The sequence below is a fragment of the Zonotrichia leucophrys genome, chromosome 4 (genome assembly GCF_028769735.1).
Source record: "Zonotrichia leucophrys gambelii isolate GWCS_2022_RI chromosome 4, RI_Zleu_2.0, whole genome shotgun sequence".
NCBI classification, from domain to species: Eukaryota; Metazoa; Chordata; class Aves; order Passeriformes; family Passerellidae; genus Zonotrichia; species Zonotrichia leucophrys.
Window position 1 is genome coordinate 5,098,151 of NC_088173.1, and position 26,984 is coordinate 5,125,134.

The 26,984-nt window shown below is 42.6% G+C and overlaps 1 protein-coding gene across 1 annotated transcript; it reads left to right on the top strand.

Moving 5' to 3' along the window:
• The first annotated feature begins 4,432 nt into the window (after positions 1–4,432).
• Positions 4,433–9,288, top strand: UCHL1 (ubiquitin C-terminal hydrolase L1). The gene is made up of 9 exons (XM_064710317.1): positions 4,433–4,574; positions 4,680–4,691; positions 5,173–5,301; positions 6,140–6,290; positions 7,524–7,609; positions 7,685–7,732; positions 8,107–8,176; positions 8,502–8,560; positions 8,862–9,288. The coding sequence occupies exons 1-9, from the start codon at positions 4,542–4,544 to the stop codon at positions 8,946–8,948; spliced, it is 675 nt and encodes a 224-aa protein (XP_064566387.1). The 5' UTR covers positions 4,433–4,541; the 3' UTR covers positions 8,949–9,288.
• The last annotated feature ends 17,696 nt before the right edge of the window (positions 9,289–26,984 follow it).

Here is a 26,984-nt window from a genome sequence, read left to right on the forward strand (position 1 = left end):
GCAAAGGCAGTCGTCCTTGGCAGAGCAGCCACCTTCACCAGCCTGACGCTTTTATCTGCATTGCTTCTGTTATCTCTCTCCAGCTGGTCTTCATCTCAGGTCAGACCCAGAGCTCACTTCCTTCAGTATGTCCCCACCTCAGAAGCCCTTATTTATTCCATTTCCTAGACAAAACATATGCTTCTTGTGGACAATGCAATACAACAATATAAATTTTTCAATCTTTACATCAAGTAAAGCAAGACTTGGGGCTTTTTTTTCCCCATTCCCAACTCAGCTCCAGGCTGTTTTGAATTTCTTTCATTTGCAAGTCTCCTGCTTGATAGTTGAGATGTTCCAGCCCAGAACTCCTGGCCCACGGACCTGGAGAGCAGCAGCTGACAGCCAGGTGCTGAATAGCAACTGGACTTAGACTTCCCCACATGCTGGGCTGCATGACTTGCAGTCACCACGACTCCCCACATAAGTATTTAAATTAACCTGGATGCAATTCAGAAACGAACAGATGTCTCTCTTGCTGCTCAAATCTTTCATGGACCCAGGCTCTCTATAAAAGCACTCAATTGCTTGGCCTATTGATCCCTCTGATCCTCTAATTAAAGGCTGGGCCTCTCATGCAGGAATTGCTGCAGTGCTCCAGACAATTTACCAGAAGAGAAGGGGGGATGTTGCAGCCTTACACAGACCCCTGACACCCACTGTCCCAGCAGTGGCCTCAGTTATGTTTTATGTTTGATCCCTTGTGACACAGTGTACAGGTTCTGGCTGGGATGAAATTTCTCTCCATAGTGCCTGTCATAATGCTGTGTTTTGGACCTGAGTTGGGATTAGGATTTAGAGCAGCAGAATCCTACCATTCCAGGGACACATTTGTTCCCTCCACACCTTTCTCTCTTGGCCATAACTTCAGCCTAGAGCTGACATTAGAGCTAAGGTTGAGTCCCAAGAGTTTCCAGCTTCAGGGCCACTGTCACAGCAGGAGGCATGCCAAAGGGAGCACGGCACTGCATCAACATTGCTCTGTCCATCTGTGTGTAAATCAATCCCTGTCTGGCACACTGCTATGGTAAAACTGAGCTAATTACATGATTTACCTCAGCCAGAATTTACCTCAAGCAGGATTTACCCCCAAAGCCAATGGAGGTACTTACAGTAAGTCAGCACATGTATCTCAAACACCTTCTACTCATGGAAGGGTAAATGCAGGAGAATGGTGCCATGTAGCAAATTCTGTGGCTCCAGCACCTGCACAGCCAAGGACTATTGCAGTGACTTGTGAGGGTTCCTCAGGGTGAAAGAGATGGACGAGAATCTTGCTTCATGATCAGAAGGCTGGATTTATTAATTTATGATATATATTACATTATGACTATACTAATAGGAATAGAGAGAGAAGTGGCAAAGGCTGCTAAGCTAAGAATAGAATAGGAATCCAGAAACAAGAGAGTTCTCTGTGACTCTGTTCCAGAGAGCTTGGCCCTGTGCTTGGCCCTTAATTGTACACATGGAACATGAGCCAATCACAGGTGCACCTATTGCCTTCCACAGCAGCTGATAATCATTGTTTACATTCTCTTTCTGGGGCCTCAGCTTCCCAGAAGATGAAAAAATCCCAAAGAAAGGATTTCTATGAAAAAATGTGTGTGACAAAGGACCTGCATCCTGCTGCCTGGGCAGCCAGCTATGGACAATAATTGTTTGTTTTAAAGGCAGGGAGTAGGGAATTAAGGAGGTTTCTAGGAATGGGTTTGGAAACCTTCTTTTGGGACCTGAGTCATTATAAGAAAATTAAGAAAAGCACATGTCTGAGATGTTTGCTAGACAGGTGAGGACAATGCAGAAGATGTGGGCTTGGACTGCTCCAGGGCTTGGATTTTGGCAGGACAGTAGGAAAATTGTTTTCTAAAGAATATTATACAGCCTCAGCTTCCGTTTTGGGAGTTCTGCATTGTCTAAGGCAGCTTTGCCTCCTTTACTACCCTACTTGTTATAGGAACTTTTGTTTGGAGATCCTCTGAACTCAGGAACAGGCCTCAGTTATAGGTCTAGATCTTATGGAAACCTTCAAGTGGAATATGGTGGAAAGGTAAATACTGACACCAAGTCCTATATCTAAGGGAAAGGAATCTGTCAAAAGATCCTATATGTAGCAAAGATTCCTCTGTCCACAGTTTCTATATTAGACATCTGAGCAAAACTTTAACACTGTGAAGAGTGTTGAGCACCACAAGTATTATTATTACATTTGGACAGTGCAGAAAGTTCACAAGTATGTCCAGTCACTTTTCCAGGTGAGTATTAATTTTATTGCAGTAATGGAATGAATTGGATTAAATGTGTTGGGCACATCTATCTTCTTCTCTGAAGAAAGATGGTCTAGAGGCTTCCTTCATCTTTGCAATGAGGTGGATGGGGACTGCATATGACACAGAACTCATTTATGTGTCTTTCTGGAGGCATCTTTGTGCAACAGTAGCCGTTTTAGAAGTTTGATATTGTTACACTTATGGTTTATGTTAAAATTAGTGTATTGATAGATTTGACAGATGCTACCACAGAAACAGTTCTGCTATCACTTCCTGCATGCTGTACATGCCATGCAGAGCCTGACATTGCACTTGCACAACTGTTTGCAGTCTGCCTTCACAGCCTGGACACAGGAGCCACCTCAGGGATGGCTAACCTAGGGATCTAGGCACTGCCATTGCTGAGGCATGCTGAAGGCATAACCACCATTCAGCTGTACAATTCAGAAATAGGATTTTCTTGCCTTTTTTAGCCTTCTCTTTTGTAGGCTGCAAGATGAATGTTCTGCTGTCCTCTCAGAGGAGCTGCATGCAGGCCCTCCTACATATCTGTCAGGGGCCATTAGCATTGGACTTGTTCATTCAGGTTGCTTTGATATCCTTGCATCTTACAGTGCATTAAGAGTTCATCATAAAAGGAAAGATAGTCAAAGATACCATATATAGAATATTTTGGGCCAATTTTGACTTGCTTATAGGCATCAAAGACTGTTTTCAGCTACAGTAAAGGGGGAAAAAAGCAGAAATAAATGGTACTGCGATTTACTGTGAAACTTTCCCCCATCCTCCCCAGAAATCTTTGGTTTTGAACAGTGTGTATTGCTTTTCTTTTTATTGTGATAGAAAGGATCATGGGGTATTTCAGGAAGGGTTCTTAGGATACCTTTAGACAAATCTCCTCCTCCAGGCACGATCAGCTAAAAGATCAGACAAGGTTGCTCAAGGCCTTATCCTGTCTGGAAACATCCCAGCTTTGGCCACAAAATACAAAGCCTGCCTTGCTATCCTATTTTTTTCTTCACTAAATCTTGTTATAGACTTGTATAGGTAGAGCTAGTGTGAGACTGCATCTTGAACCTTTTATGGCCATATTTCAAATATTACCTCTAGGCTTTTTTCCCAAGGAGCTTATGGTAAACTGAGTAATGTTGATGAGTAGGTCTCAATTCAAAAATGCATGTGTGCAACCACTTGATGTGAATGAATCTCCACTAAATCACAGTGCAATAGATCTAAAGTTAATTTAAATGTGCTTGAAATGAGGCAAGAACTTAGAAATTTTGCTGTGCTGGGGCCCAAATCGTTCTGAAACAGAGTGAAAAACCAAAGGAAGAAAGTCATCAAAACCAAACAGACTGCAGACATTCAGCTGACTCTTTTGTTCAGTATTTGCATTGTTTGAAAGACAACTGTGAAGCATCTCGCTTATCCACAAGGCTGTTTACCAGTAAAATCTGAAAAGCTGTTGGGAGTCCACGTGATTTCTAGTATTTTGAGCAGGTTGGTTTTGTTTCCTTGTTCAGACATGTTCTAGTCCAAAGACATTGTGCACAGAAACTGTCAGGTCATGAATAAAAGATAAAAAGCCCGCTATTTTTTAACCAGCTTCACTGGACTGGTTCAGGGGTTGGTCCAAACGCAGAGATACAATCAGCACACAGGAGACTTTCATGTCACATTAATGATACTGGAAATTTAAAATAAGTGTTTAATGATTTTGTTGAATACCAAAACCATTGTATTCTTTTCGCAACATACACAGAACAGGGGCTGATGCTTAGGAGCGGCTCAGCACACAAATGTAGACATGGGCTTTGGGGATGCACGGAGCCAGGGGCTGGGCTGATGGCGGAGGAGAAGCCTGTTGCCCAGGGTGATGCCAGCCGCTTGCCCACGCTGCCAGCCGGCTTCCAGCACTTTCTCCACGCCAACGTCGGGGGCCCGGGGTCTCCGCGGCCGCACCCGGCTCCGGCGGAGGCGCCGGGACGGGGCCCCTGAGCCCCGCCGGGCTCCCCCGGCCCCTCAGCCCCTCCGGCCCCCCCGCCTGGGCCGTGCCCGCTCCTCCCTCTCCCCCCGCCGCCGCGCCGAGTGGGCCAGCCCGCCCCTATATAAGAGCCGGGTGGGCGGCTCCGCGCCCCAGCGTCGCCAGCGGCTCGGCAGCGGAACTGCCGCGGGGGACATCGTCGTGCGTGGGGCACAGCCTGCCTTCTTCCCGGCTCCCGCCGCCCTGCAGCCATGGCCTGGCAGCCCATGGAGATCAACCCCGAGGTGCGCGAGGGGCGGCGGGGATAGGGCAGGCGCTGCGGGGCGGGTGGTGGGACGCTGTCTCTCACCCGCACTCATGCTTTCCCCCCACCCCGTATTGTCTTCCAGATGCTGAACAAAGTGAGTTGCCGCCGCCGGAGGAGCGCCGCGGGCGGGAGGGCGCCGGACCTTCCCCCTCCATCCCTCAGCATCGCGCCCTGCCGGGGAGCGCCAGCCGCGGTGGCGGTACCGCTGCGCGGGGCGCGGCCGCACCTGCGGAGCGGCGCCTCCCTCGGCATCCCGCCCGCCGGGACGCTGAGCGGCGCCTCCCTCCGTCCCTCGGCATCCCGTCCCTCAGCATCCCGCCCCGCCGGGGCACGGAGCGGTGCCCCCCTCCGTGCCTCGGCATCCCGCCCGCTGTGGCGCTGAGCGGCTCCGCCGGCGGGGCGCGGCCGCACCTGCGGAGCGGAGCGGCGCGGGGCCGTGCGCCCCGGGGCCGGCAGGCGGCGCGGCGGGCCCGCGCGTTGTGCTGTGTCACCGGGCGCGGCGGGGCTGGGGCGGGCGCGCCCCGCGGGGACGGGCGTGGCGCGGCCGGGCCACCCGCTGTCTGTGCCCCGTGCAGGTGCTGTCCCGCCTCGGCGTGGGTCCTGGCTGGCGCTTCGTGGACGTGCTGGGCTTCGAGGATGAGGCGCTGCGCGCCGTGCCGACCCCGGCGTGCGCGCTGCTCCTGCTGTTCCCGCTCACGGAGCAGGTGCGTGTCCCCTCCCCGCAGGGCAGCGCTGGCCGCCGCCTGGAGTGCGGCTGCCATCCCCCAAGCATCAGATGGCTGGGCGTGGATGGGGCTTGGCACTGGCACGGGGTTGGGCTTGGTCCCCGCCTCCAAATGGCCTCGGCTGAGCTGGGCAACCAAACAAGGGCTCTCATTCCATCACAGTGTTCCTGTGAGATTTTGCTTTGTATATCAGACTGAGGGAAAAAAGCCAAACATGCGAGATCTTGACTGTGAGGGATAGCAATTCCATTACTGTGCTGAATCATTGGATCTGGAGAGGCCTACATTACTTCATTAATATGATCAATTGGTTTGATGGTAAGGAAGTGAATGAGATGAAATCAAATTCAGTTAACAGGTTCTTAAAAAGAAGGATTATAACTTGCCAATAGCAATGGATTTTGCAGTTTATACATTGTTCTGATGGGGAGGGGCTCATGAGGGCAATTCTAAAAGGCCTATTGTAGAGACATGCTGAGTAGCCTTGTTCAGTGGACTGAAGCAACAGAGAGAGAATATAAAAGAGCCTATCCATTATATTATTTCCCACCAAGCTATTTCCAGTGTATGGCACAGATGGAGAAGCTAAGAACAGTGATTTTGGATATGACTGAATCATGCAGGTAGTCAGTCCATTAAGTGTTGGCCTGAATCCAGTTTAGGCATATGGTGCTTTACTGGTGCCACAAAGATGACTTTCTGAATAAATCTCTGTCCAGTCCTGATACTGATTCTCCTGCACAACAACTTATTTTTCCAGTGTACTATACAAGGATAGGACTGTGATGAAATGCCTAAACTAGTTATGTGTTTACAGCATGAAAACTTCAGGAAGCAACAGACTGAGAAAATAAAGGACCAGGAGATCAGTTCTAAAGTGTATTTCCTGAAGCAGACCGTCAGTAACTCCTGTGGGACAATTGGTCTGATACATGCAGTTGCTAATAACAAAGACAAATTGAAACTTGGTGAGTATGAATGTTCCGAAGTGCTTGAATTTCTATTTTTTTGATAGCAGATTGAATGGGTATGGGCTATTGGGAGACAGCTTTCTTTCAGGCAAGCCAGGTTAAGGCATCCTGTAATGTTTCAGTTGGTAAGTGGGTCTTCCAGCTCTTGGAGAGGGGCATGTGGAGTGCCTGAAACACAGAAGGGAATGTGCTTCGACTCCTGCCTGCTAGCTGCAGAGGTATTGTCCTAGTAAGCAATGCAAGAGGAAAAGGGCACTTAGCAGCACTGACCAGAGTCTGTCTGTAATTAGGAACTGCTGTGTTCAGAAGCAGTTATTGACATTAAGCTTGATAGCAATAGATGAGATGGAGTTCTTCATGCTGCTTATGTCTAATGTAAATCGATGTGCTCAGAGTAACCTGTAAATCAGTCTAAAACATTTTTTATTTTTCTTTTTACTGGACAAGTTGTATAGATAAGGGTTTGTAAGGAGATTTTTCCTACCGAGGTAATAGTTTGGATGGTTTTTTAACTATAGAAAAATATTCTTTTGCTGTTCAGAGACTAGATCTGCAAAATTCAACTACCATTATTCTAAGAGAACTCGGACCCATTCTGTGCTGTGGGATTCCTTTTTATACAAAGGAAAACATGTGAAAGTCATAGTGAACATTTAAACATAGCTTTGCTTTATTCTTCAAAAGGATTCACTGGAATAACACTCTTGATGAGTGAAGCAATGATGCAGCATATCTTTTATGTGCTAGACCTCAGTGTATCTTAGTACTGCACTAATTTATATTCTGGCAAACCAAAGTTAGCAAGTGCTGCCTTCATTTAAAGGCAGTGAGACAATTTTGTCTACCCATATTCTGTTAGTTATGTCCTTACAGCTGGTACCTTTCTTGAATTTCTTCAAAACAGGGCTTAACATTTGTGCCAAATGTGCAGTTGGGAAATCAGAAAAGCTAAATCCCATTTGAAAATTATTTTTCTAAATGAGCATCCAGAGTTAACTGAAGCACTCTTCCCTGAAACAATTCTGGTTGTTTGTGTAGATTGTTATTAATATCTTCTGTTTTAATAGCTTACTTTGAGTGGTAGGTTTTAATGTGTTTATATTGGAGATAGCTACATGCTGAATGCAATGATTTGTAGTTAGTGCAAAAGCATTGATTTCTGTGGGCTGCATCTAAACTATGACTGAGGTTTTACCTATACTGAATGAAATGTTTGATCATCTTGTGCAGAGGAGGGCTCTGCCCTGAAGAAGTTCCTTGATGAAACAGCTGATTTGTCTCCTGAAGAAAGAGCTAAGCATTTGGCAAATAATAAGGTATATGAACTATACAAACTACTGACAGTTATCAGCACTTAAAGATGTAGTAACCTGTACCTGCTTTCTCTTAAGGCTATACAAGAAGTCCACAACTCTGTTGCGCAAGAAGGACAATGTCGGGTAAGATGTAAATGTGTAAAATCTTGGGAAAATGTTTAATGAAGGTAGCAGAGCAACACTTATTTTTTGTCTGTCAGAAAGCTGTTGTAGTTCATGGGGAAAGAGAAAGAAGTTACTCATGGGTGAATGCTTGTTTGGGATTTCTTCTTCAAACATGGATTGAAAATGTGGATCAAGGCCCAGTTGTAAAATATAATTTTACGTTAGGATTTCTGGTGCTTGACGTTGTAGAAGTCTTGCCACAGACCTCTCCCACTGAATTTAAGTTTTCAGTCCTTTGCTTTCTTGTTGAAGTTTCCTGTGTTCTGTAGTCACAAATTGGGTTTGCAGTTCTAGCTTCAAACTAACAAATATGTCTGATGGTGTTTCCTAAGGTCGAGGACAACAGTGTGAACTTCCATTTCATCCTTTTTGTCAACGTGGATGGACACCTGTATGAATTGGGTAAGGCCTGTGAACTGTTTGGACTGGGCTTACGCCACACTGCACAGCAGTGTTGGGGGCTCAAACAAGATATTTTGTGCTAATTAAGCTGTTTGCTGAGGCCCTCAGAGCCAAAACACAATTTGTATCTTCATCTGAAGATTTTAACTGATGGTGGGTTACACTGAAGGCCTAAAGCATATTGTCACTGGTGTAGCTGAGAACACTGTTTCCATCTCACTCAGACTAGTGACAATTTGTTTTGACTTCCCCAGTGTAATCATGTGTGTACTTGTTTGGGTCTGCTATGCTCAGTTCTGCTAATTCAGAAGTTTTTCTTCCACAGATGGCCGTATGCCATTTCCTGTAAACCATGGCACGAGCTCGGATGACTTGCTGTTGAAGGTAAGCCTTCTCCCTTGCTGCTTGTTTCCCTGAAAACAAGGCTTATAAAAAGCCTTATAAAGAACTGAGAATTCTGCATGTGGTGTATAGTGGCTGTACCTACTTGCTGTACAAGTCTTAACTTAAATCTGCTAAGTTTATGAGTACTGAAGGTATTGTCCTAAGAGCTAGATACCTGTTCAGTGTATCTATTAGCTGGTGCTATAAGATTATGTAACTTAGTTGGTGGAACTACAAAGGCTTGTTCTCTGCAGGAAATGTATTTGGTTAGTCTAAGCAGCTGTATTTTTTCATCCCCAAGGATTCTGCTAAGATCTGCAGACAATTTACAGAACGTGAAAAAGGAGAAGTTCGTTTTTCTGCTGTGGCTTTCTGCAAGTCTGCCTAAGACACTGAAGAGATGCAAGGAAAGCAGTTTAATAGCACACCAGTAAATGCAGTTTAAACTCCAGTGCTTCAGTACTTGTTAAACACAGCTGTTCTGGTAACTTAAATTATTTCCACCTTTTGCTATACACAGAAGCAACATCAGCTGAGCTTATGCTAAAGGATGAGCTCAAGTTTTAATGTGAAGGGTTTGGACACATCAGATATCTTTAGACTCTTTTTTCACATGTTAAGTAGAAGATGCTTAACAGGGCTTGTTTGATCTGTGTTATGTTATTTGAGTTGTTGGTTGATATTTCCTTGTCCTTAATGAGAATAAAATGTTCTGCTGGAAGACTAAATGGACTGAAGTGCTGACTAATTTTCTCCAAAAGGAGTTGTGCGGCATCCTCTGTAAGCCTTCTTTTCAAAAGGCCCTCAAAGCTCTCCTCTGAGCAAAAGGTTAAGTTAACCTCAGGGTAGCAGGGCAATTGCTTTTTCTAGTGTCTTGGGGGCTTTAAAGGATGAAGAGACACTGGTCTGTGTAACATGTTGCAGTGCTGCATGCTGCACTACCCCTCCAGTAAGGCTTTCATAATGTCCAGTCTGCAACTCATAAGCTGCAATCTGCCACTCTGAATACATTTAGCTTGGAGGGGTAAGGTGTGATAAATTATCATTCAAATGTCACCTTAATGTGGTCTGTATTAGTGCTATAAGCCATAGAATACCCACTGAGTTGGTTGCTGTTGTTTCCTTATAGGAGACAGTATTAGAACAGCTATTTTTCCTCCCTGTAGCTAAACTAAACCTGCTGGCTGAGGCAGAAACAATCCTGGGTTAGGCCCTGTGTGCTTACTAACTTGTGATTCTGTTATGAAGACCTTTAAAGAGGCTGTACTTATCTGTCCCATCCAAAATGACCTAAAAAGGAGAAACCTACACTGCATAAATTTCTAATAGCGGGTTGAAATTTTGGATTCAAGCAAAAGAGATTTAACCTATCTATAATACATGTTATTTGGCATTAGCCATGACCCGTGGAAACTATTTTTACCTGAGTCTTGTTACTGTTTGTTGATCTTGCAGCTCCCTGCTCATACTTCAGGTAGCTGTAGGCAGGGGAAAAACACCCTTAAACTTGGGTCTTTATACTAATGTATACTAATGTAATCCCAGTCTGTCCCTGGCAACCATTTTATACAGTGCTGGATAACAGACTTGTAGATGGTCACAGGGCTTTTTAGAAGGGTAAATCAAGCTTTTATTAAAGCTCTGTGTGGGCTAATGTTGTTTTGTATGGGGCCTTGTTACTGCTCATGTAATTGCCTGATAGCTGAAGGTGGCAAAGGGTTGCAAAACATTTTAATTTGAAGCATAAGGATTTGCTAAACCTCTGGATACTCCAATTCTAAATATCAGTGCCTTCAGTTTCTGTTAGCAGGGAGGTGAAAACCATGGCTAGGAAAAGGTCTGTTATGTGTCATTGTCCTCTGCAACAGCATCATTTTCTGCCTCTTGGTGGAGGTTGTTGTAGGGTAGGAGGAGAGGCTCTGCTGCAGCCCCGCTCCAGCGCAGGCTCGGAGCCGTGCCCAGGGCTCAGGCTGCTTAGCAACACAGCCTGCAGCAGGGGAGAGTGGAAGGTGAACAAAACCACCTACAGGAGCAGGAGCACGAGAAGTGCCAAGTGAGCTGTGTGCCTTACCTGGGGCAGTGAGCTTTGGTGCTGCACAGGACCCTCTCTTTGCCCTTAGGGCAGTCACTGAGGGTACAGGCTGTGCCTGTGCAGAGACAATGCTGAAGAGACCTGAAAATGTTTGTGCCAGACTTTTCTTATTTTCTCACATTCTGGTCCCAGGTATAGTTTCAATGGATAGAAATAAAGAGAAAAACTAAAGAATTAATGTTATCTATCTACTTGTGTATAACATCCACTACTGAGCCTGTTGTCCCCTGAAGAAGTGATGACAAGGGCTTAGGAAACAGCTGGGCTTTACTTTAAACCACCTTGGGTTTCAGAAACAGGAAGATGAGTTTTTGGGGATGGCAAAGATCTTGGGGGCTGGGATAGAGGTCTCAAACCATGGGTGGTGATCTGTAAGCTGAATAGAAGGAAGATGTTGCAATATTGCAGTACAGCTGTTCCAGATGTGTTACTGCATTCAGAAAAAAAGTTACAATGCACAGAAGTGTGCATTTGACAACTTGCAATTCTATTAAATAAACAGAAAACCAGGAAGATGTTTTAAAGCCATATCAGGCATGTATAATCTCAAAAGAAATGCTTTTTCTTATTCATATTTTCTAGCTTATTTTACCTACTTGCCAGTTTTTTAATTTTAATCTTTGCCCATTATTTCACACTTTGGCAGAAATGTTTGGGACAAGAGTTGTTTTTTAGAGTGCTGTGTAGCAAAAACACTTTTCATGAGAAGATGCTCTTATAATTTAGTATTTTTAATTGGGCACATCTATCTGAAGTGAGGATCATTTCTTGTCCCTCCTTGTTGTCTCATCTTTCTTATAGCTGTAGTTCCATTCTGAACTGTTGTTTTTCCTTGATTTCCTGTGTGTTCTTCTTAAGTAAATTAACTCTTTTTACCCTCTCTACATCCATCTAAAGCCCTTCATGTTTTTCCTGAATTTACCCCTGAATTTTCCCTGTGACAATTGTTGGGAAGGGCAGGAGCTTGCAAAGCCTGCTGTGTTTTATGCCCACTCTGAAGAAACTGGTGACTACTGAGCAAATTATTTTGAATTAACAGATTCCTGACATTTTTGTGCTGCCTTCCAGAGGTGGACATTCAACAGTTAATGTATAGAACTATCCTTGGAAATATTTGAGAAATATTGAAGGTAGGATTTTAGGCTTATCTGTTTAGACATGCACATTTAGAGCTAATTTAGAGCTCTACCAGGGTAGACTGTGCAATCTATAATTTTCATAGCCATTTAATTGCCTGTCTGAAAGCTGTAGTCAGCTAACTCTGTAGATGGCAGCATTGGGAAACTTAGAGCAACAAGTTTGATTTAGGACCAATGACAGATCCAGACACTATTTTTAAGTCCACAGCTAGTCCTATTGCTTTCAGTGGGATCATTCATGTGCTTGAGCAAACTTCTGATTTCAGAGCCAAATAGCCAATCCTTAACTTAATCAAAAGGTAGGCTTAATGCAACATGCAAAGCCTCTTACATGTATGAATAGTCTTTGGTTTAGATCCCCAGTTTACTTGCAGCTAATGCACAACTTTTGTCCAATACACACTGCTGTGAACTATACACACTAGTATTTCCATACTAAATATAATTCTTTTTATAGGGGAAGTAAGGAAGGTGTGGGACTAGCTGCAACAGCATCCAGTTTTGACACACAGATATTTAAGATGGAGAAGCAGTTAGCTGAAAAAGGAACTAGACACACTCATATCCTCTTTGCCATTAATGTAAAGACAGCAGGGCCTGTGGTGGGCACTGGGAACAAACAAGACTGGCAATAAACCTTGTAGTCACAGGATCCCTCTCCTAGTGCTGCCAGCAGCCAAGAAGAGCCTGATGGCAGGACTTCAGCTCAGGGAAGCTGTGGACTAAATGAGAACAAACACAAATTGACAAAAATGCAGCCAGAAACAGAGTAACAGCACTAAAGTTCCTTTGTAACCAAAAGACATAAAATATCACTCGCATTTTGCAATTTTTGACATACAGTACAGGATGATATTCCAAATGCTTTGAAGCCAAGGGACCTCAAGGGATGAGAGTATGGGTTAGAAGAAACCTCATAGAGTTCAACGTGGTGAGGTGCAGAGCTTGACACCTGGCTGGAGCCACCCTGTGGCTGGGAGGTGATGGGCTGAGTTTCAGCCTTTCTGCAACCTGGGGGTTATGGCAGGTGCCAAGTTGACTATAAGCCCGTATGTTGAGTGCTCTTCCTGTAAGGCAAATCACATGCTGTGTTGGGAGTCAATACTGGGAGGAACAAGACCAGCAGGTGAAGTTAGTCACCCATTACTCCTTAGCACTGGTGAGGTAGCTCCTGGAATGGTGGTTCAGTTCTGGGTCCCCTCCTTCCAATCCAGAAAGGATGTGGAGGAATCTGGAGAGGGCCCAGCAGCAGGCAACAGAGGCAGGGAGTGAATATGTGGCCTATGATGAGAGACTGGTGAAGCTCAGCATATACAGTCTGGCATGGAGGAGACTAAGGCAAGGTCTGATTGTAGCTTACAACTACATCAAGGGCAATTGTGAAGATGACAAAGCCATATTTTGTCCTGGTAGTAGGAGATGGTCTATCAAAGGGCAGTAACCCCAAATGGCAGCTTGGAAGGTTCAATTCAGGACATTTGGAAACAAGAAGAATATTTCTTCATGGGAAAGTAAGATATTGGAACAAGTTGTGAGGGAAATGGGAGCATCTCCATCCTTGGAAGCGTGTAAGGGACCAGAAATTAACAACCAGCTTCTGTTAGGCTAACTGAGGTTACCTATTACAGTATGAAAAATTAGAGCAGTGATCAGTAAAGATTTCATTCCCTTTCAGAAAAGGGAAGGAACTCTTGAAATCAGAGAACAAAATCTAACAAACCCTCTGGAAAGGAGATATGATTTAAAAAAATGCAATTGAAAAAACACAGAAAATTTGGAGATGGAGTGACTACAACCAAATGGACTGAAGTGAAATGAGGGGCAGTGAAAAGGACCAACCCTTACCAAAATTACTCCAATACAAATCCTGAAATCAGGGAAGAAAGGTAAACACAGAGAAAGAAGAAATTGAAGAAATCAAAGGCTTAAAATAAAAAAAAAAAGGAAAATTTCTGAAACCAAGTGAAAGCAATAAAAGTGAATGGGATGACAAGAAGTGCAGGGAAATGGACCAAAGCTTGCCCAATTGATCCCCAGTGAAATTGCAAGTGCTTTGCGTGGGGAAGCTGTTCAGCTGGAGGCTGATGCTGCTGGTTTTCTTTGTCTGGGTAGAAGGACAAGAATGGCTGCAGGAATAGCAGCCAAGTCATCCAGGGGGAGGTGCAGGTTTTGTTCCTGATGGGAGAGTTGTCACTTCACAGAGAGCTGGGAAAGGCAGAGGCCAAAGAAGGACCTGAGGGAGCACTTCCACAGTCAATGAACCAGAAACTGAAGTGTGAGGAGTCCTCCCTGAGGATGTAAGCAACATCCCTAGGGGTACCCTAGGGGGAAAAAGAGCAGTGAGTGATGGGGGAAATGGAAAAATGAGAGAATTCCTGAACATTTTTCAATTGTCATATTTGCAGCAGTACCATAAGGCTGTTCAACAAAGTTTCCCAATCCCTTAAATAACTGTGCATCAAAAATGTAGTGCTAGATGAAGCTCAGTGAACAAATAATGAGCGATGCAGAATTGACTTGAAACTTCTGTACCTTTTGGTTAGATGAACTTCAGACATGGTTAGATGGCATTGCAAGGCCTGCAGCAAGATACAAAAAGTGAGATCTGCATGATGGTGGAGGAACCAGACTAGGCAAAGGTATTTCAGGTAGTTTAGCATTTCCAGCAGGGTACTATAAAAACCATGGCAGTCAATTCCTTTGCTTAGAACACTCAATACCATACTAAGAGATATTATTACTTACAGTACTGTGGCCAGACTGAGTTGCATTTTCTTTTCAAGTCTTCATATGTATGCATGTTGTCATCTTAGCAGAAGAGCTTCTACTCTTAGTGTGTTCAGAGTGGGAGAAGTACAGCTGAACTATCCCCACTTTGCAAGTAAGGAATGGAGATGCAGATTCCCTGATATTTTTTGGTTTTTTTTGCAGAGACAGTTCTTATATTTACTCTGCTTTGGCTTTGGGCCTGAGTTAACACACTGTCTCTCTTAGCTGGACTTATTAGCTAAAGCTTAGTGTTAGACTAACCTCAGCCTGACTGACTTGGAGAACAATCAGGCGAACTCATGTCTGTCTGCAAAAGAGGTCTGTATTGATTCATAGTCCTCTGAGTCCCCTTATAATGCCTGAATATATATTTTCCAGTAGACTTATTTTGCAACTCAACATTCAAGAAATACTACTTTCTCCCTCTTTTTCCCTTTCCCATTCCACAAAAATGTTTAGCAGCACCAAGGAGTTGAGGATGATGCATAAATCTAAATTGAAGATGATTATATGAAGAGTGGTTTCAGTATTCAGGCTTTCTGACATACTGAAGAGTCAGGTGGTGAGGCTGTGGCCATATTCCTGATGGTTAGAAGAAGTATTCATGAAGGAAAAAGATGGTTCAGAGAAGAATATAATTATTTGGCTAGCTTGATACTTTTTGGACTTCATCAACTATTCTTTCTCCTTTCACTGAACAATGGCTCTGAAGGTCAACCCATGCCAATAAACAACACATTTCTCAGGATCAATTCTTACTGAACAATGTAAGAAAAGGGGCTGAGTGGCTAATTTTTCCCAACTTCAGAAAGCAGCTGTTACAGGTTCTTGATGCAACCCAGTGCTGCTATGAATGTGAACTTCCCTAATACACAGTTTGGGACTTGGTTTTCAACTTTCATCACCATCTAAGAAGTCATAAAGTAATCTCTGCTGCATTTTAGTAATGATCAGTACCACCAGCAGTGACAACAAACTTCCCTGTAAAACATCATTCAAATCTTTTACCAAAGATAGCAAAATCCTGTTTGGTTCGAATCAGTCCAATGCATGTTCATGGCCCTTGATGGACTATGAGGATTTAGGAAAACTGTTGCTCTTTGTTAAAATGCAGTGTTTCAGGGCAATGAGAAACTGCTGGTTAAGCAGCCAGGGATCTTGTACAATGTGTTTTACAAATGTCATTTCTATGGTGTGTCTGTCTGCCACAGCTGCTGCAGGGATCCATGTCAGTCAGGTGACAGATTTTATCCTTTGCTTAGCAGCAGTGTGGATGTGCCTAGCTCGTGAGTGTCACTCCTGAGGCTTGTGGTAGGGAGTGGTCCCAAGAGAGCCTGGAACTGCTGCCTGTCTTTCCTGCAGGGAATCTGCTTGCTATGTTGCAGCCTGAGAACCACACACTCATTGACTAAAAAAGCAGTAGGAAGAAATTAGCTTAAAATCTCTTTGATTTTTGAAGCTTGAGATATTTCTCCTGCCAGCCTCAAAAAACTTGTGGGTTTTTTTTTACCCTATAACTTAGCTGGTGTTTTTGAAAGCAAAATCCACAACTACTCTTGAGTCCTTGTGAGTGCAAGTAAAAGAAAATAAGTACTGCTGCTCAAAAATTTGAAACATTAACTCCACAGCAGCGTTGGTTTTGTTCCCTACTAATTTGATACATGCATGTCAGGAAATGTCATTTGGTTCATTAGATTTGATGGGGCATGGAAGAGTTCCCTTCTCAAATTTGCTAAATTCAGCTTTGCTAAATTCAGCTCCTAGGCTGCAACAGGCAAACTTATTTTTAAGTAGTGTGTAGCAATTGGGGTCTGATTTTACAGAGCACCTCAGCTCATGGCTAGCCCATGATCTCAGCTGAAATCAAGCCTTCAGTTAGGCTCTAGCACATGGTTGAATTTATGTATAGGCTGAAGTGATTTCCTCAGTCAGACACTTGATGATATTTCCACATCTGTTTAGACTCAGAGCTGAACTCATTGCATGAGAGGGCAAAAGTCCATTTGCTTTCAAGCAGAAGCCCCTCACTTGGTATTTTTCACTCTGGACTGGACAGGGAATTAACAAACTGCTGGTCCTTCTCACAAAATTATATCAATTCTACTACATCAAGTGGGACAACTTTCCTTGGAATGATTATACTTTTCCAAGATTTCATATCCTCACTCATCTGACTTCATTTAGCACAGGAAATTACAGTTAAGCTGTAAGAAGACTTACCTGGACTGAATCCAAAGTTTATAAATTATAACTAGGCAGAAAATGGGAATCTTAACAATGTAACTATAGTCTGAAGTGTAAGCATTCACAAGTTCAACTTCTTTCCCAAATACTTTTTACCACGGCAGTAACATGAGTTTATATAAATAATGCATGCATTTTTAGCTTATTTGCACACTGTAATATAATAGATAATATTTGTGTGTATTAGAAGAATGCAGACATGTGTGGGCTGTCTCTGCCTTCATTCTCAGACAGGAGATTTTTGGACTTTTCACCAGCAGCGACCACCAACAGAGCAACTTCCTTCACACTGTGGGTTTTTTTTTTTTTTTTAATAAGAATGCTACTGGAAAGCTTCTTAAGAAATAAGCTCTATAAAGCTTCTTAAGAAATAAAACAATAACAAGTTAGATATGCTTTATCCAGTCCCATAGAATTTTTCGTGTCTACGGCAATATCTCAGTATTTGTCCTTTCAGTATTTCAGCAGTCCGGCCAAGGTAGACTTATTATATCTGTGCAATAACAATATGGACCATAAAATATGGACCAACAGGTGAAGAAAAGCCTCTCTCCAGAGAAAAGAGCAGATCTAGCAGCAATGAGAACAAGAACCAGTCACACAGTTTAGATTTTCTTGTGCTGTCCTAAACAAGCCACTGACTGGACACAGATTCATTATTTTCTCTAATGTACATAAGAGATTTAATGCACATTATGTAAAATATGCATCATACAACATGGATCATCATAGTATATGTCATAAAAATATCATGGATCATAATAATACAGAGAATTATTTTTAAAATTGTAAGGCTAAATAAGAAATCATAAAACCAAAATGCAGCTAATACCTCCTTGTAGGGCAATGCTTTAAAATGCTTGAGATAGAGCTACTGCTCACAAGCATATTCACATGTAAGACGAAGAGGATTAGAAACAAAAATAAGAACAATTGCTGCATTGAATTGAAGGGAAGTTTATCATACTGACTTCTGGAATATACTAAAATTTTTTCAAAGTTTTAAATTTGATGGTTTGCATTTCTAGGATTTAAATTAGGCTCATGCTACCTGAAATTTGTGCAAAGAGACAGACTTTAGCTGTTTTCTGTTGAACTACTTTTCTTTACGGATGATTGCAAACCCTTCAGGGATCACCATACAAACACTGTCAAAATCAACAGTGGTGAACGTGTGGGGTGGGGAGCATAAATTAGGGAACTGCAATGCCTGGTCAGTGCTCGGCCATGGCAGCAAAAGTGGCCAGGGAAAGGACTTCACCCCTTGACTCTACATGGAACCAAAACCAGTTAAACTAGGCAGGCCACTCAGCATTCCCATTTAGGACCAGCTTTAGAAAGGAAAATAGCTGCACTGTGCACCAACAAATTCAGCTTAATGGAAAGTGTTAGCACCCAGGAGAATTCTGGCCCATGACCTAGATAATAGAGGAGCAAACCATTGTGTGACTGCATCTCTTTAGCAAATGTAGTACTGCAGTCAGCAGTCTGCAAAAACACTCACTTTCAAAGCAAGCTTTCAGTAAAGCTTTCAGAATGACTTTTGTTTCAGGAGGGAATCACAGATGCAAGCACTAGAAAGGCTTTTCAGCACCTGTTTATTTATTTATATTTATTCTTATATGAGGCAAAATAAATCCTTGTGTTTTTTGTTTGCAAATAAAGCATGGACAGCGAAATCTATAACAAAACAAAAGGGTACATGGTGGTACCCCTAAAGCTCTGTCCAGCATATATAAAATAACTAGCTGGAAGAAGCATCTGCAAATACTAATATGCATATACTTTGTAAACTGTGAAAAAAAATCACCTATAGTGTAGGAAAAATGGTCTGAAACTCATGCCATTTCTTGTGGGGAATTATGGTTGACCTTTCTGCATTAAAAAAAGAAAGGACACAGAAAATATTGACATGGAATACTAGAAAAAGGCTTCCCAAACTACAGCCAGTGCATGCTCATGGTATTCAGGCATAAAACTGCAGCCCACATACAGAAGGCCAGGCCTCTCATTTCATAGTTCATTTAGAACTGTAGCTAATCTGAGAAAACATTTAGGGTCTGGAGTGGTCTTTTCATGTAGAAATGTACTGTATTATAACATACAGATTTTGAACTTGAATTGGTAATGAGTTTCACCTACATCTTGTGGCTCAGATGTGTTTGTTTTAGCACATCTCTGAGTGTGCTGCTCTGGGAAGCCTCCAGGGTGAGACACAACAGGTGGACAGAAGCAGCCCAGGTCTGCATTCCTTCAAAGCTGCCACAAACATGAACTATACTGGAGTTTAGCTGGCACACACTGGTGAGGGGATGTTTCCCAGAAAGGTCTCTGTCCTAAAATATCCTCCCTATTCTCACCCTATCTCACAGAGTGACAGTTTCTCTCGATTGTGCAAAAAATATCTCTGCTCAAGAGATTCCATGGAACTCTCATCTCAATGGTATTTTCATGCCCTTATTCTTGTTGAATATCAACTACTTTCAGTAGAAAAATAAAGTATCCACTGAGATGATAGGCAAAGGAAAAACATCAGTGTTAAAAAAACTACAGGTCTGTGTTCATGGAATGACAGCATATAGACTCTCATCTCAGCTAGTCAGATTTTGGGTTTAATAGTCCTGCTGGAAGACAAATTCTGATTCTCCCTGCCCATTCAAAATACTATCTCTAAACTTATGTCCACAGCTTTTGAAAAGATAACACAGCCTTTTCCATGAGTACCAAATAAAGGTAAAGAGTAGTTTTCAGTAGTGAAAGACTTAAAACTCTTTCTTTTGAAAATGTCTGATAAATTTTGGTTTGTGGTTTTTTGTTTTCATTTTCTCAGAGCTGTTTTGCAAGTAGGGTTTTGCCAGTGTTGAAAATGGAACCACATTGATGTAAATAGGCACAAGAAATTAACTTGCAGTGGGAAGCTGTTTTTTCCCGTTTTGTGTCCTCCAGAATCAGGGTTTGAATGAAGCAAGTTGGGGCAAGAAGACAGTAAAAAGTAACTGGAGTTAAACATTCCTCTCATTTAGCTTAAGAAGAGCTCATCCAGTTCCTTCAGGGTCATAAACCCAACTCCTAAGCCAGCTGAAGCTGGTGGCAAAGTGCCCAGGGATGGCACATTGTACTGCTTACATCCTGAGTCTTCTTTTACTCACCTAACTTAAATCTACAGACCATAAGAGGCAAGAAAACCACTATTGTTCAAAGCAATGGGGATGCTCGCTGACAAGCCACAGTACAAGCACACAACAAGTGTTACAAAAAGCAGGAGGGCTGGGTGGTCAGACCAGGTCACCAGAGTCTTACATTCAACACCCTGCTCTGCCACCACTGCTCTTGAGCAAACTGCACAAGCAAAGCCCTGCTCCCACACATTTTGTCACTCAAGGAAACCTCTGCCATCAGTCAGGCAGCATGATCCTCTACAAAACCAATGGCATGAACAAAGGGCTTATGGCTGAGGAGCACAGATGTGTAAACCTACAGAGGAGAGTGTTGCTTAAACCAGGTGATGAGAATACTGAGTCTAGACACAGGCTTTTTTTCCCCAAAAAGGACTTAAACACATTGTGATGGTGAGAAGGAGATATTTATCCCTGCTTAATACTCTTACAGTGAATGATCTCCTACTGTTAGGTGTCCTTTTGAATGAAAGAGACATGACAGGCTGTCCTGTGTAATGTCACTTTTCTGGCTAGGTGTTCTCTTTTGCTCTGCTGCCAAAACATTCACTGAATCACTCTATGTTTAACTCAGTTTAACCACTATCTGGCCCATTATGATGAATGGTTCTCTCTTCCTGCAGTGGTCCCCCATTTGAAAGCAATGAACAGTCACTGGATTAGTGACTCCTTCACACCTGTTTCTAACTTCTTACCATGAAGGCAACATCTCAACATCTCTCCTTGCCTTAATGTATATTCAGTTTCTTTATGCAAAATGCATTTCAGAGATCTGTACAATTTGTTGTCCAAGGTAATAGTCTGCTGGTGGTATACAACTCCTAAAACACAGAAGCATCAGATGAAAAAAACCCCAGGAAGCTGGAGGCAGACCCCTGACCTCCCACCAGAGCCTTTCCCACTAGGTGATAACACATGTGCACTCTGAGAATTACAAGACTTTAGTCAATTCTGTTCTGTGCAAAGCCTCCCCTAAGTACTTCACTAGCCTACTCTCTTGGCAAGAAGAAGGCTGAGTTTGAGAGTGCCCTGATCCTTAACTCAGACCACCAAGCAATTCTGTGTTACCCTCTAGAAAAAAAAAATAAATGCAAAACTGCAACAATACTGGTAGAAAAATATGGCCTAAGGGCAGGATGGCTGAATTAGGCAGGAAAGCTGAATTAGGCAGGAGAGCTGAACAAGTTTTCTGAGGATTTTAGTAGCGCCTAAAGACTGAGTGCAGTGCTCAGAGTCTCCTGTTGGATTTAAGGTTTAGTCCCAGCTGATGGTTAAAGCAGTGACCTGGTTGCTGAAGGTACAAAACAAGGTTATTGAAGGAAGCCCGACCGCAGTTTGCAGGCTGGTGCTGTGTTCTCTCCATAGATGGCGCTGGAACTTACCGAATGCTTTGTTTCCCTGCTCAAAATTTTTCTGATGCTGTCAGCATTGTGCCATCTCAAAAAGCACGCTGAGGGTGAAAAAATCCCTCAAAACCACCAGTAGCACTGAGATGCACCTCAGGTCATGAGTATGATTTCTAGTCTCAAGAGCATTACAGCATTTTACAGGATCTGATCAAAAAGCATCCTCATTCAGGCTCTGTGAATGGTCAGTAATATGAACTTGGGGTAGGATGTGAAAGGAGACTAAACATAGAGTGGTGTTTGAAAGATTTTTCTTCAGCGAGTTTCTTCAATTGCTTTTGCAGCCACATATACTTTAAATATCCATAGCAAATCAGATGTTCCTGGTTGAAACATAACTTCCGAATTTTTCCAGAGTGAACACATAAATTCAAATGCATTATAAGACATTTGAAGCAATTAATGTGGAAATTATTATCATCAGGAGCAGGAACTAACTAAAAACAGCTGCTCACACATGACAAGTCATATATGATTCCCTCCATTATCTTTCTCTTTGCACATAACAACTTCTGTCTCAACACTGCCTTGAATAAATGGCGCTGTCAGCGTCCTTACTGCTCACTGGTAGCAAACATCATTGTCAATAAAACCAGGTCAAATACACCAACTCAATAAAATCTGTTTGCAACCACAGAACATTTCTAAAAATAACATTGAATGAAATCAACCTCTATAGAAAGATTTGTTCATCAAATTTATAGGAATATTAACAAATTACGTCCATTCAGAGTCAAAACACTCCATGAAATCCACAGGGACAGCCCAGCAGCCTGGCTTTTCCTCAGGATGTGGAGCTCACATTACAGCAAAGTGGCCTTTTAAGTGTTACAACTTTAGAGCTACCATAGCACCAACAAACTCTGAAGCACTGAAAGCAAAGTAACAAGTAGTGACACATTCACACCAATCACTTTTAAACTCTAATGAAATAAATATTTCTGCATATCTCTTTTAATCATGGTCCCCAAAAATGTATGTTCCTTTTCCAATAACTTTTATATATATATATATATATATATATATATATGTTATAAAAGCAATATTGAATTGCATTTTCAATCTCAGATGCAACTTTAAATGCAAATGTAATTTTAGAGTGAATTGTCATTATATAACTTCCTTTCTGACAGTTCTCCTGCTTTTATCACCCAGACTAATAACTTGCAAATATCTGTGAAAAAAATGATAATCTTTATCTTTCCAAATTTCTTTTGGAAATTTACAGTAGTATTTTTCAAAATTAAATAAATGCATAGTATAATGTATACAGTAACTGAGCAACATTTATGGTTACAAATATGAAGAAATAGGCCAGGGTTTATACCTGATAAGCACAGTGTATTTATCTGGTGGAGAGCAAGAGATTTATTATGTGTTTAAGCATTCATTTCCTTATTTTTGTGCATGTTTTCTGTAAAGGATGTGTTAACTGAGTTGCAATCACTGAAACAGGTTTGGAAAGTCATTCCTAAGTTTCATATTCATTCACCATGTTATAAACTGAGGCTATCTCTTCATGTAAACATGTCCCTCCCTACTTCTGTGCTTCTGCACAGTGTTTCTGTAAGAAGAGATGAGTCAGGGGATGGCTTTTTGCTTTATCACAAGTTTTAAATACAGTGTGTTTCAATTAAGTCATTTCAATTCAGGCATGGAAGACCAGGGGTTTTAGAGGGAGATAAGAAATTGATCCTGGAAGTTAGGATGTAATCTTCCCACTGCCCTGCCTCCTCTCTGGGATGGGGTTCAGAAACCTCACTTCTCTCTCTTCTGTGGGTTTCACAGTCACAGGCATTGAAAAATACAAATGTGTTCAGAAAGTCTATGTGCTCTTGCTAAGTTCACAAGGGGAGTGCAGCAGAATTAGTAAAAAACAACCAAAACACAGAGGTCCATATTTACCTACAGAAAAACAGATTCTCTCCCTCCCTCACAGCTCCTCACCTGCCCCAGGGCTGGAGTTTCTTCACAGAGTATTTCTTCCCCTGCATTGCTCCTGGAGGCCCCAGCACTTTCAAGTCCTCACAAAATAAGAGCCATCACAGTCTTTGCAATGAAGCAGCCCTAAGAAGTGTCAGGTTTAATGGAGCATATGTACAGCTCTTACTCTTCTGCACAGCACCTCCAGCATGTGACTATGCACACTGTGATGGTCTCCAGCTGGCTTCTCCTATCAGGCCAATTTCAGCGCTCTGTACTCAAAATGTTTCACAGCACTTCAGAAGCTGGAGAAATTAACTGCTGTAGAAAGGGAAGGGAAGACTACAGCATCCTGATGATGCTGGGACATACCACAGACTGACATAGCACATGCCTTGAAGAACCACTGTACCTCTAAGATGTCATACACTCCAAACATGAGAGTCCATTTTCCTTGCAGATGTGTCTCCCTCCTCTAGGTTTAGATCATGAAAACCTGAGTGCTATATTGACACCTGCCACCTCAAAGCAGATTTAGGCTCATGTTACAAGAGCTCCCACAGCTGATAGCCCAGTCCCGCAGCATGGCTGGAAAACCTTCCACTCTGAGGAACCACTTGCATGACTTTCCTTATGCACAGGGGCAAAGATCCCACAGCTCTGGATTTGAGTTTGAGTTTGAGTCTGGTTTGAGTCTTTATTCCTGACAGGCTCATGATTTCCCAGTTTCACTGGGGCATGTAAATGCTGAACAGCCTCACAGGGTGTTCCAGAGGCTGATCATCTCTTCCTGCACAACAGTCTTTGCTACACTGTGCTTGCAGAGGGATCTATAAAGAGAAACATTTGCAATAAAGCTTGATTGAAAAGTCTGGAAGTAGTTCACAGACACAAATTTGGCATATTCTAATTCACCACAGAAACCTGATTCAAGTACTGATTCTCAGAGAAACATCACCTTACACGCTGCCTAAAGTTAACTGAAGGCCCCTTGTCCCTTAGAAAACCTTGATTCTGACGTCTGCCAAATGATTAATTACTTAAAGTGCTCCCTGTGCTGTCTGACCTGAACTTTCAGCCATGACTGAATTCCAAAATGTTTCCTTACCCATAACACTCCAGTCACTTAGAGATACACCCTCATTTTGACCTTCTGCTCACCCACTAGCATGCTATGCAAACATGGGCTCACCAGTGTCTCAGGAATTCTTTAATTGGAGGGTACTCAGGGGCCTGACCCCATTCATTCCTGAGATTTGGGCATCCAACTCCTTTAGCATCTTATCAAAATCCCTGTCCCTATCCAGTTTCCTGGACATGGTTCATCAACAGTCACAGATCACAGAATATTCTGAGTTGAAAGGGACCTACAAGGAGCATCAAGTCCAACTCTGAAGTGAATGGACCAATGAGGATACATACAATGAGTACCATATTTCAAGATGAAAAAAATGCTGAGATTTTTTTAAAAAGCAGTGATTAATGAAAAAATGTAGCTTGGATCAGCCACAACTATGACAGTTCTGCAATCTGTGGATTGTCTGTCCTTTCTTCTGGCCAGATCAGGAGCTCCTGTGATACACACTCCCACCAGAAGCCAAAAAGTGCCTGAGAATAAGAGTCAACAGGTATCAGCAACCATTTCAGCAATGTCTATTATCAGAAAGTATTTTCTGTTCCCTTGAGTGATCATTTGAGATTTTCCTGACCTCTGGGCTTCTTGTGGAGGCCAATAGAAGAGCATTGGGGCCTCCAAACTGGGGAAGAACTGCAGGCTCTTTTCCTGGCCGGACAGAAAGACATAATTACAGAAGTAATAATAAAAGAAAGTTAAGAAAATTACTTTAAAGGAATTTTTAGCTGGTATGTGTGTTTAAGTGGTGAAATTATCTCATAGCTCACAGTAGTAATTTAGGCAGGGCTACAAATTATGCTTCATTCTTTGAAACGATGGGTAGAACAAAACAAAGAAAACATAATAGAGTTTAGAGAGATGTCCCATTTTGATGCCATGACTCTTATGAATATGTGACCACCCATGTCTGTGATGGCATGGCAGATGCCATCTGTCCCAGAAATGGTACCTGTGGTACAAAAGCACCTTCACAGGCTTTGATGAGTGTCTTGTTCTGCAAGAATTGTCATGACAGAGGAGATCACCGAGCAAAGGAACCTACTTACAAACAAAAACCTACATCCTACACTGCACTGCTTCTTCTTGCTCCTAGTTGAACACGATCCTCTGCTAAATTCTGTCCTTTAAATGTCCAATCAAAGGAGAAAAAACCCACTCCTGATATTCTTGTGTCATGGAACTAAATAACACTGTTGCTAAATAAGAGATATTGTTGTTCTACTGCATGGAGGCAAGTCTCTTATTGCTTTTCTTGTTTTCTGACCCTGCTTCTCTCTTTCCTTTCCATTTTCCACTTTTGTTTGCCTATTTCTTTATCCTGAGTAAATGAATATTCCAAGTTTCTGTGAACCAGCTAAACTCCAAACAAATTTGGATAAAGCCCAGTGTTAATTTCAGGTACAGGTTTTCCCTTTTGATCTTCTCCACAGGAATATTTACTAAGAAAAATTGAGGGAAAGTATTATTCATCAGTTCTTTCTGGATGAGACAAGTCACTGCTAAAATTAAAGACTGAATGCCATGTGGATTTTCCCACATTTCTCAAACTTTCACAAGCAGCTACCTAGCAAATAGCTGTTCTAACATCAGTGAGAGGGGGTTTTGCTATTCTTTGTGCACATTTGATAACAATAATGTGATTTGGTGAATTGCATGTTTATGCCATCACTATATAAAATTTATTATACACCAACAAAATTAATATAAAAACTCAGGAATTTACTTAGGAGGCTATGACTTGGTTTTCAAATCACCTTTTTTTCCACATACAGTTTTTGACCCCATTCATTTCTGAGATTTGGGCATCATATTCCTTCACTGTTTTTCACCAGTTTGGCAAAAGTTTCTGACTGCATTCTTTGCATGCTGTCTCATACACAACACCCCCTCCCTCCCCCCAGATACCACAACTCTGTAGCACTCACTTGAAGCCACAGCTTGCCACAGAGGTTTGTGGAGCCCCGAACCACCTGCTCTGCCTCCTTGTCTTTCCTTGCCTGACCGAGCCTGGCCAGACTCAGCTGCACCAATGGAACCTGAAGCTGGCCTGTGCTCTCTGAGCAGGTTAGCTGACTTAAAAGCTCCCCTTCCTTGGTGGTGGCACAATGAAAGATGTGTCAAGGAACATCTCTCTGAGGGTACTAAAACCCCTCTAAGCACATTCCTTACTGAGAAAATTTTTAGTAGCTCCATATCCTTGCCAATTTACTCTGGAAGGTAAAAGGGAGTAGGTAATATGTGTACTGGGTGTGTGGCAGCAGGGGAAGATGCTGCATTCAAATGAGCAGAGTGCAGAATCAGCTGGAAGGTAATTGCAGATACATCCTGCAAGTGGAGAGTCCTGCTCTGGACCAGACTGTGTTTGGAAGAACAGCCCCACTTCCATTTCCAGTTTTGAATGAAGTAGATTTTAAGAAAGTAGCTGAAAAGCAGTCAAAATTGAAAGAGTACTGGAGGAGAAATACTGTTTTGAGCTTCTGTGCCACTTCCAGCTCAGCAGAGAAGTGAAGGCTGCTTGTTGTCTTTGCATTAAAGAAACA

Bases quoted from the DNA above. Each gene is read 5' to 3' on its own strand.
- UCHL1 (XM_064710317.1), top strand. From the start codon at position 4,542: ATGGCCTGGCAGCCCATGGAGATCAACCCCGAG. The intron at 5,302-6,139 runs GTGCGTGTCCCC...ATGTGTTTACAG, and splicing joins TGTTCCCGCTCACGGAGCAG to CATGAAAACTTCAGGAAGCA. The intron at 8,177-8,501 runs GTAAGGCCTGTG...TTTCTTCCACAG, and splicing joins TGGACACCTGTATGAATTGG to ATGGCCGTATGCCATTTCCT.